The sequence below is a fragment of the Phalaenopsis equestris genome, unplaced genomic scaffold (genome assembly GCF_001263595.1).
Source record: "Phalaenopsis equestris unplaced genomic scaffold, ASM126359v1 Scaffold224336, whole genome shotgun sequence".
Taxonomy (NCBI): domain Eukaryota; kingdom Viridiplantae; phylum Streptophyta; class Magnoliopsida; order Asparagales; family Orchidaceae; genus Phalaenopsis; species Phalaenopsis equestris.
Genome location: NW_018242418.1, coordinates 76,767 through 88,633, shown reverse-complemented (window position 1 = coordinate 88,633; position 11,867 = coordinate 76,767). Strand labels below are relative to the sequence as shown.

General features: G+C 33.5%; 1 protein-coding gene across 1 annotated transcript in view; it reads right to left on the bottom strand.

The window, feature by feature from the left end:
* The window catches only part of LOC110037745, a 25,662-nt gene extending 14,689 nt beyond the window's left edge, over window positions 1–10,973 (bottom strand). Inside the window, exons 1-2 of the mRNA XM_020742452.1 lie at window positions 10,679–10,973; window positions 4,646–4,726 (exon numbers count right to left, since the gene is read on the bottom strand). Coding sequence (XP_020598111.1) covers window positions 4,646–4,726; window positions 10,679–10,837 — 240 coding nt within the window. The 5' untranslated portion in view covers window positions 10,838–10,973. The remainder of the gene's footprint in view (window positions 1–4,645; window positions 4,727–10,678) is intronic.
* Window positions 10,974–11,867: the final 894 nt, after the last annotated feature.

Genomic DNA, 11,867 nt, shown 5'->3' with positions numbered 1-11,867 from the left:
AATGCCGAGGTATATTCTCTTGGTCAACTAAAGAGCTGTCGGGAGACTGTTGATTTCATATGTACTTGGCTAAACGTCAACCCGAAAACTTGGCCCATCAAGTAGAAAATGAGGTGGTGGATAGATGTCCGACTAGAAAAACCAATTAAGGAGGAGATATAGAAACAATTAGCGTCCAAAAATATCATAGAGAGACAATATCCATACAAGATGGCCAAGGAGGTGATGGTCCCAAAGTCAAACAACAAATGACAAATGTGTATTGACTTCACAAGTCTCAACTCAATTTGTTTGAAGAACGACTACCCTTTGACACAGATCGATGAGTTCGTGGACTTGGTCTTCAGTCATTCGATCAGGAGTTTCCTAGTGCCTTCTTTGGGTACCACCAAATTAAAATGCACTTTGCAGATGTTAAAAAGTATGTTCATTACTAGAGAAAAGGATATTTGGTTATAATGTAACGACATTTGAGCTTAAGAACTCAGGAGCCACCTATCAAAAGATAATGACTATATTATTTGATGAACAGAAAGGTAAGAATATTGAAATATATGTCAACTATGTACGAGTAAAAAATAAAATAACCGAATAACACAAAGAATACCTAATAGAAAATTTTGAAACGTTAAAAAGATATAACATGAAGTTGAATCCACATATATCCATGTTCGGGGTCGGAACAAGAATATTCCTAGGATATATGTTGACACCGAAAGGAATCAAACCCAGCCCTCAAAAAGTTCAAGAGCTCATGGCATGCCATCCCCTCTCAATATCAAAGAACTACAGAAACTAATAGGCCAAATTGCAGCTCTAAATTCATTTATCTCCAAGTTTGGGAACAAGTGTGATTTTCTGCAAGGTTCTAAGGAACACCAAGAGCTTCACATGGATGGACGAATGCGAACAAGCCTGTTGGGCAGTTGAATGATTTCTTATCCTCGCCACCTCTATTTCATTACCCTATGTCAAGTGAGGAGCTTTTGTTGTACTTAGGAGTCAATCTCAAAACAATCAGTTCGGTCCTGGCTCGAGAAGAATAAGAGAAATAATTTTTAATCTACTATTTTAGCAGGATCCTATGAGGCACTGGTGCACATAGAAGACAAGAGAACTAAGAGTTGGTTGAATACGTACGTCCATTCTCTCAAGACTAGGGAGCTCGCCACGAAAGTTCAATGAATATAGTAGAACCACTTTTAAATCTTCTATCTTCATTTTCACTAACACTTGTAATCAAACTGAATCTATAATAGAACCACTTTTCACTAAGCTATTGCAAGTTTATTTAAAAAGAAAGGCATCTCCATCTATGAAGCTCAACAACCAAAATCAATTCCTATTACTAAATCCATGGAAAAAAAAAATTCATTGCACATATAAAACTATAGGTTATTCAAATAAATATCTCTTACCCTTATTTTATATAAAATCTTTTTTCATAATCAGAAATCTATTTTTATTAGCATACTATTTATAATACTAAAATATTCTATAAACTTAAAATAATGTGAATTAAAATAATATTATAATAAGATATAAAAGCCTTTCAAGAAATAGAATATGAGAATTTGTAAAGTTACTAAAATAAAATAAAGCAGTGAGATATAGATGTGTTTTACTGCAACATATAAATCTAATGATTTACTAAAAATAATATAAAGTAAAATTAGTGACCATAAGCTCACTCAAAAATATGGGAATGACTATTTTTAAACTATTTTTCTAATTACTAAATTGTATACTATCAAAGTTATCTTTACCAATCATTAGATATTAGATGATATAATAATTTGATATAAAGAATTTCTTATATGATACCAGGATGAGGAAGTATATATGAAGATTCCATCAAGATTTAAGTTTAATACAAAATAAAAGATATGCAAGCTAAATAAGGCATTGTATGGGTTAAAGAATGTCCAAGAACATGGTTCAATAGTTTGGCCAAGGTAATGCTCTATATGATACAAATAAAGCCAAGAAGACCATAAATTATTTAGGACGCATATAACATCAAAGAGCATTACAGGTTTCTATTGACTACATTATCATAACATATAATATCTTTAAAAAGATGAAAATTTTTAAAAGAAAAGGTTAGTCCAACAATTTAGAGTCAATAAATTAGGCAAGCTAAAGTTATTCCTTGAGATGAAGTTGCACACCCATGATATAAAATTTTCACATCTCAATAAAACAAAATATTAGACTTTTTGAACAAAATGGGTACAGTAGGATGGACAAATATTAAGGGGGGTGTGTGTGTCTATATACAAACACACACACACACACACACATTATTATTATTATTAAAGAAGGTGAGAAAACTTATCTGCTTAAAATAACCTTGCTTATGTTATTAGAGTATCAGTCAGCTAATACACAATCCCAAGGAATCACACCAAATGAAAATATATATAATTCAAATTTATTTGAAGAGAACTCTATAGAAAGATTCTATTCAAAGAAGAAGATTCGACTCTTAAAACATACACAGAAATGAATTATGCATATTCTATAGTTGTCAGAAGGTCAACTTTAAGATATTGCACATTCTTAAGAGGCATACTCGTATAGTGGAGGTATGAAATAGCAATTTCTAACACAAAAGCCAATTTTAAATTTATTTAATTGGAAATCTAGAAACTACAACAGCTAAAATTCATTCTAGAAGATTTTAACATTAAATAGAAAATTCCGATAAGATTCTATTATGACGAGAAACCTACATATAAACACATGCAACATTATCATACAAAACATATTGATTTGATGGGCAATATATATAAGAAAAATGTCAGCTATCTAAGATGTGCTCCATTCATGATCATACATAATTAACTTGCTAACATACTCGTTGAATGATTAATAGAGTCGTCTTTCAAAAATTAACAAGAAAAGTTAAAATGGATAGCATCCATTTATTCACTTGAGTATAAAATGCATCCATAATTTATGCCAATAGGAACCCACGCTCACCAAGACTTTTGCCCTCCATCTTTCATGGCCACCTCATTAATACATGTGATCCCTACTTCCAACTTCCTACTCATCAATCAATGGCTAATATAATTAATCCACAATTAGTATTCTATCAACTCATCAATTTATATACTATTGTAATTATTTTTTTTTAATATTGTATGTTTCTTATTAAATAATCCTTTAAAATTGCGCAAAAGTCGAACTGATGAACTCCACCAGTTGTCTTTAATCCTTGACAACAATCACAACACTATATTTTTTATATATGGAATGCAGCGCAAAGAGAATAAACTTTAAAGAAGTTAAATCTGAGAATTAGAATGTTATATTAAATGTACAACAACAACAACAACAAGCCTTTATTCCACTAAGTGAGGTCGGATACATGAATCCTTTTCCTCCATTGTATCTTATTGAGTGCCATTTTTATTTAATTCTAAAAAATTATGATCATTTCTTATACAACATGACCAAGTCTTTTTAGTTCTACCTCTACCTTCTTAACATAAGTCAAATCTAAAACATCTACTCTCCTAAGTGGGTTTTCAAATGGTCGACGTTTAATGTGACCAAATCATATAAAGTGACACTCTAATCTTTTCTGTTGTTGAAGCTACTCCAATCTTTCATGGGTATATTTGTTTTGTATTTTGTCTCTAAATGTAAAGCCAGTCATCCACTTGAGCATTCTCATCTCAACAATGCTTAATTAATGCTTCTCTTTTATAGGCCAACATTCTACGCCATAATGCATTGCAGGTCTTACCACTATTTTATAAAATTTTCCTTTTAATTCTAAGTGGTACTTTCCTATCACACATAGGCCTGATGCATTCCTCCAACTCAACCATCCAACTAAAATTCTACAAATAAAACCCACAGTTTTATCACCATCACATTGAGCAATAGACAACATATATCTAAAAAATTCACTCTTTGTAATGACTTAATCACCCAATGCTAAAACCCCGCCACTAGATTTATTACTAATAAAATTATATTCCATGTATTCAATCTTACATCTACTCAGACGAAAGCCTTTTGAATCTAAAGATAACATCTATAATTCAATTTTTTCCTTAACTCTTGTTCTAATCTTATCCACAAAAAGGATATCATTAACCCAAAGCATACACCAAGGTACGTTCTTCTATATCACATGTACAATGCAAAATATTGAAAACTTTTAAAAAAGAAATATTGAACTTGATTACACATGTCAAAATGTAAAGAGGGTCATCTTCATATAAGAATTGAATAGAAATCTCAACAGAAAACACAAGGCAAAGATTCAAGGAACAATGGTTTACAAATGCTTGCAAATATTTTGCCAAGGTATTAGACAAGTTTCCATTAATACAAGAGCATCTGTATCAAAGACGATAAAAGACAGAATGCACACGCATCATTGTAACAAAGAAGAAAGCAATTCCTGACTAAGTCTAGGGCAAATGCTGCAAATGAAATGCAAGGCTGTATCCACAAGAAAACAAAGCGGACCATTAAACTTCATTATCAGATCAGAGATAGCCACAAAGCAAATCAGAAAAAGCATTTAAGCACAAAATCCTCAGCTAGCTCGCAAATATATTATGCTTTGCTAGTAAAAGGCAAACAAGAATGAAATAAAAAAAGACAAAGTTGCTGGTAAAACCTCAATATGTGCAACTATATCAGCAGCCGTCACCCTCGAATCTTCCTCATGTTGCTTTATAATCCATTGGTAGAGCTTTTCCTGCAGAAAGGAACTTCTTAGAAAATATGTTGAGATACTAAAAAATTTAACTAGAGAAACTAACAAAATCAAATTGGACAAGTCCTAAGAAATAAAATTGCAACTTGCAAGAGCTCTTCTTCTAGCATCCTACTTCAGATGCTTTTGCATAAAACGAATAAGGCAGTCAAATGATGAGGCAAAGAATTGGTATAGGCTTGAAACTGGAATACTGATATGGATGACTATATGAGGTGTGAAAATATAATAGCTACGCTTGCCTTCATTTGGTAAATTTAACAAGTCCATTGCTTTTCAAAATCCCATCGTATCATACTTTTGTTTCAGGATGCACAATGGAAATCCCCAGCCTATACGTGCACCTGACTTCTAAACCTTTAAAAACACACTTGACAAGCATATAGTTCATTAATTGCAATAGTCGCGACAACTTTGTTCTTCCAGCAAGCATAGCATGGTAAATAGCATCACCAAAATAATATATATATATATATATATATAAGAGACTAAATTAATATAGTTCATTAACTGCTATAGTCGTGTAACTTTTTTTCCTTCAGCAAGGCATAGCATGGTAAAATAGCATTCCCCCCAAAAAAAAGGACTAACTTTGCACGAATACATTTCTGGACTTTATATTAATTTTGACATTTTTCTAAACCCTGGTGGCTGGCATCATTTGTATAAATATTGATCTATTATTCTTCTAGTATAAAAAAAGGGCAACTCGCTTCCTGCTTTGAGAAAGTTGCAAATAGGAGATCAACATTAATGATGATGATATAAAATGAAAGAAAAATTTTGAAACAGCTTAAATCACTCAAGCAAAAAAAAATTACACACAAATATTATACCAAATGAACGGTGCATGATGCCAATTTCAACAAATTCACCCTTCATTGATCTTTGTTAAAATTAAAATCAATGAATAAGATGGATGATCTTGATTGGTCATGTCGTTGTTGCATGGTTAAAACTAAAAATAAGAATGAGAAAAGTACCCAAATGATCTTCTAAATATTTATTGATACCAAGTTAATCCAAACAATCATAAGAACGCAAATATTATTACTAAAAATGGGTAATATGTGGTTACAACCACACACACTTGACAAGAAAATACAACAACAAACCAAACAAACAAAGTTAAATATATTCAAAGGTGGTGGTCGGTTTGGTGAGTCGATTGTAGAGGAAGGTGACAAGGTGGTGGACGGATATAAGACGAGTAAGGGGAAGTTACGAGGGATTGCGACGAGGAAGGTGGGGGGTTAGCCGACTGAAAGACATTAAGCAAGGGCTGGTTGGAAGGCTAGAAAAGTTGTTCGGGGCGGTGACAGTGACGGGGAATTTGTGAGAGTGAGTGACTGCAAAGGGACAACTATCCCTGGATTGCGACAGTGAGGGGGATGGCTGGACAGTGAAGGAAGGCGGTTGGAATGAATGACATCAAGTTGGGAGGTGGTTGGAAAGGATGGCAGCAAGTGGAGGCAGTGGTGGTCAGCAGTTGGAGTTGTGGGACGACAACAGGGTTGTTGTCCGATTGTTTTGGCTGCAAGTAAAAGCTGGGTTGTAAAAAGGGGAGAAATGCGGAGGATGAAAAAAAATCAGAGATAAATACCCAACGAAAACAATCTACAACTGGAGCACCAGCCGATCCTTGGAAGGAGAACAACATTTCGGACGGGTTACAACCGTAGCACCACCTGTCTTTGAATACAGTCCTAGAATGGAAAAACTTAGACGGCGACGAACGTCCTGACAGAAATAAAATCCAAAACTGAAACATAAATACACATAAATACTAGTAGATAGCTAGGGGAGGTGGGACCCTCTCCTATTTGGGTGGCATCCCTATTTCCTAGGGAATGCGGCCCTATTCCCCTCTCAGTTGAACCGATACAACCACTAGGTACAGTGCCCAGTTCAACCAGGAAAGTTCCGCATCATTTACAAAATGTTGTTTTAATCCCATAATTTATAAAAAAGCCAACTAGTCCGCACACTATTTTGATGAGGATCGAAACAATCCTCCCTTTAAGAGAATCTAGGGACATTTTTCAGTCCACATTAAAAGTGTTTGGGGACTAATTTGACATTTTTATAAAGTCAAATACCCAAATATAACTACAAACATGAAGAAAAAAAAAAGCAATAACCATTATGGGAGGAAGGATCTCAATATATGAATGTACCTCTTGTATTTGAACATTATATTTTTTTTTATATTGAATAAGTCTCATAATATCTCGAGTAATTAATCCCAAAGATTTCGCAAAATGAGCAATAGAATAATACCAAATCTATCTTCTAATAATATTCACAATATGACAAGTCAATCTATACCTTATGTGCAAGCACAGAAGTCTATTTCCAACAAAAGTCTAGCTAGAAGTGGCCTAATAAGATGAGTAGTAGCAACCTCTACTTGTAAAGTTTCACCAAATATAACACAAGAAGTACATGGTTGATTAGTTAAATTAATGTTAACAAAGCTAAGTAAAAGTCACCCATAGTAGGTAGGAAGCTTATGATGCACTGATAGTAATGCTGTAACATATCGTGCGGAACATATGCACTTTCTCAGCACACACTCGGCAAGCCATCTACTTACCCGGTTAAAAAAAAATTAGTAGACACAAGTAAATTATATTAATAATTTAAATTAAGATATTTATCTTTTTTGTTTCAAACTATATTATTTAAATAACTTAATGACTACTTATGCTTTTATTTTCCTTAATCACCTCTATTTTCCTAAGATATTTAACGTTTTTTTAAATAATCAATTTTTTCAACTACCTGCTAACCATCTTTAATTTCATGGAGTTATTTCTTCTTCAATTAAGTTTAGGACAATTAATAAATTTAAATATATTTCTCATTTTACAAACATATAAAAAATTAAATAAAACTAATATCATATAAATTCATTTCAAACTTTTCAAAATATATGATTACTATAAATTTGTTTTTAATTTAAAGACATAATATTATAATATTATAATATTATGTCCAATATATGCATATATCCTATATTTTCAAAAATAAGTGTTGTGTCAATATCATGATGTGTTTGTGTCCTCATTTTCACATTGATGCATCCGGAGTAATAGGTGGTTCCTCAAATGTGTCAAAATGGGAAAACAAAGTTAGCAAATACACAACAAATAGCCACTAATATAACAATTTGCGCTAAAAAGTTTCAGGTATAATATGCTTCTAATGATAATATAATAATGATAAAATAAGTATCCATGAGAATGACTAAATAGCCATAAATCAAAGTTAAATTAGACATCCATTCGCAAATAACATCTAGATTAGGGCATCCAAAAGAAATTTTTCCTCTAGTAAAAAAGAGGGTTTGATAGGCTGAAAGGACTCGTCATCATAAAAAAGTACATATTTGCAAAGAAGCGTGGATACTTGCTTATGTTGAGGTGGAACTAAGCCTTAATAAAAACATATAGAAAAATGAATGGAAGAGAAAAGATAGCAATACACCCACAATATTTGCATGGAATGAAAAGTAGAAACAAAAGGAGGTCCATTTTTTAATGTCATGAAAGCAGGAGGAACATCTTGAATAGCAGAACCCACTAGAACAGGTGGAGACTATAATAGCTACATTTGAGGAACCACCAAAACCCTATGAAACATTGTAAAGAGAGGCTATTATAAGAGAAATGGGATAAAAAAAGAAGGATAACTAACTAAGGATGCAGATAGGGGTGAGGATGAGAGAGAGAGAGATAATGAACGAGGAAACATGGAAGTTGATAGAAGGGGAGAGCGGCAATCAATAACAGAGAAATCATAGAACCAAAACCATTGAGAATGAGCACTACAATCACACAGCTTGGCAGATGCATGGGCAAGTTGTTCATGGACACAAGATGAAGCCAACACGAAAGCAAAGGAATTGTAGGCACTCGTTCGTAGGTTAAAAAAGAAAGGACATTCAGGGGACTACATGTAAAACTACAATGTGAGAAGAGAATGGGTGCTCCCTACAAAAAACATGATGGCTTCTTCTCCATATGCAATATAGTGTTGGTATCCCATCCAATAAACAGAAATGCCTCAATTGTGTTGTTCATTTCGTCATCTACATGCTTAAAAACATAGACATTGCTTCTCCTCATACTTCTTTACCATACCAAGAAAAAATTATGGATTCTACCCACTATGCTCGTCATTGTGGCACTTTCATTATTACCTCAAGATCTTCTTTCTCTCCCTTGTCGACAACATCATCATTGAAAATATAAATGAAGATATGCTCTCCTGCTCTTATGTTGTTCTAGCACCACCAAAAAACTACGTTGCTTTAAAATGTCATCCATCTCCATTTCTCTTTACTTGCTCGCTAGTTAGTTGATGAGCTTGATCCCAAGGAAAAACTCAAGCACATGCTCTACAAAAAATCTAGACTTGAGCTCAAACTCAAGCTCATTTAAAGAGACCAGGTTGAGCTCGAGTCAAAATGGCTTCTGCTCAAGGGTCATGGAAAACTCAAAATTGAGTCAACTCATTCATACACTCCCCTAATCCATAAGAAATAATGAAACGTTATCATTGATATAAAAAAAATGGTGAACAAAATTTATTACAAAAAAAAATGCCAAATATTCATGTGGAATAAGAAACATTTATCACAAGCTGAATCTCTTTTGAAGCAATTTACATCCAATTTTCACTTTCACATAAGGTTGCATGTTTTTTCCAATAATCACAATAGAGGATGAAATAGATAATTCTAGTTACATACAGCTTAAGTGCAATCATTAAAGAAAATAAAAAATAATGTAAAATTTTATTAATGAAAACTCAAGTTCAATAATATCAAGCAAAAATTACTTCATTTTTATTCTAATTATAAAACAACAGATGTTGGAGGCATATCAGCCATTAAGTCCCTCAATTATAACCGTGAGATAGGAGCATCTCTTCATACATACTATTAATATACTTAGTTCTATATTGCTTCCAGGAAGTATTGGTCAAAATATTTTTGTACCTAAAAAATACGTCTAGTGATAACTGAAAAATGTTTGATGAAAAAATGATAAACATAAAAAATGATACTGACCTCATGCTACTTGAGAAGCAATCAAAAATTTTGAAATGACAAAAAAAATAAATTAGTGAGAGGAAATTCTTGAAGCTTGGATCATGATATCTACATTGACACATTGACAGGAAACAAGTCATGTTGTAATCCTTATGTCAGCACTAGCTTAAGCCAAATTATATGAGAAGACAAATGAAGATGATTTTGAATTCTCGTCATTAAAAACCACCACCATCAGCAAACAAAAAGCACAGTATAGCATTCCAAAACAATGGGAAGAACAAACCTATTTTGCAAGCCTCATCAACATGTTAAGAATGGGTAAAGCCTATGAGATAGAAATGCTTATATTGAGTGTCAGTTAATAACATCCTACAAACAAAAGTGCATCATCCAAGGTCAAAGAAAGTTACAAATTCTGTAAGCCCCTCATACCGCACAGACTATAATTAAAAGCTCAAGGAAAACTGGCCCATTATAAAAAAAAGTGAATCTATATACTAAAATAAGCCAAAAAGATTCATGAACTCTCCCATACAACAAAAAATGGAAGGATTAAATGCAAGCAGTTGCAACTTGTGAGCGAGCTGGGTTAAGAGGAGATCCCTTCAAGAATAAACCCTCATTATGTGCCTATGTCAATTAACAAACAAGGGAAGATCCCTTCAAGAATAAACCATCATTAAGTGCTTATGTCAATTAAAAAACAAGGGAATTCTCACGTACTACAAAAGTCTAACAAGCCAGTCAGCTATTTATCATAGCTGCAGAGGTTTCAAACACTAGCCGCTGAAATTTACAAATCACGAAGAATAGTTTCAAGGGTTGATTAAAGAATCAGAAAAGAAACATAGAAAGGACAGGTAGCAACGAACCAGAGCCTGCCGCTCGCCAGCCTGGAAAGCGACCTTTTGGTGATTCATGGCTTGGGTGTATAGTTGAGAAAGTGAGTTGGCCGCGCTGCAGAAGGTCGAGTAAAGAGTCCGATCGACATCGTCGAGATGGGTTGCATCTGATTTCCTCTTCCTCGCCATCAATCCGATTAGCAAACAACACCCGCCAAACCCTAGATGGGCGAGCAAACAGATAGAATAAAAGAGACTAGTATTCCAAAAATCCGAAGAACGGCAATTTCCTATTTAGAGAATTTAAGGAATTGATAGAGAGATAAACAAGGAATTGATAAAGAGATAAACAAGGTCGTCCATATGCGGAATTTTTCAAACTAAAATGTTCCATGTGAAGGTCGTCCATATGCGGAATTTTTCAAACTAAAATGCTCCATGTGAACTTACGGGACTCATATTTACACGTAATGAAAAAGGCAAAAAAACACGAGTTTAAGCCCGGCCCAGCCCGACCTGCAAAATTTTACATATTATCCCGCCTTTTTTGCGTATTCCCTCCAGTATTTTTCGTATTATTCCCTCAAAAACTTCTATTTTGCATAATATAGTAGAAAAGAAGGTTCCAAAAAATATTTTTTTGGCTCTGTTAGGGTTTGGTCGCTGCATTTATGATGAAGATAGATTTCTCTCTTAATGAAGAGTTAGAGCACATGGACGACGAAATCAATGTCAACGCGTTTGAAACGGATGTAAGATTTATTGCTTACTTGAATACGTTTTCCGTTTTCCAATTTTTACTTCGATTGTTGTGAGGTTTTTTTTTATTATTCTGTGGTTAGATTTATATTATCTGTGGTTATATTAAAGAAATACTCAATAACCTGAGAATAACCCAACAATAACCTACCAAAAATCCTACAAAAAATTCGAGAAAAAGTAACCTACCAGCTCTTTCAAAAAATAGTTAAATATTCTGTGAATCTTCGATTGTTGTGAGGTTGTTTTTTGATTATTCAAGGGTTTAGGGTTTACTTTTCTGCGGGTACATTGAAGAAATACTCAATAACCCGAGAATAACCCAACAATAACCTAAGAATAACCCGATAAAGTAACCTACCAGCTCTCTCAAAAAAAGTGAAATATTCTGTGAATCTTTGATTGTCGTGATGTTATTTTTTCATTATTCTGTGGTTAGGGTTTACTTATCTTCGGATAC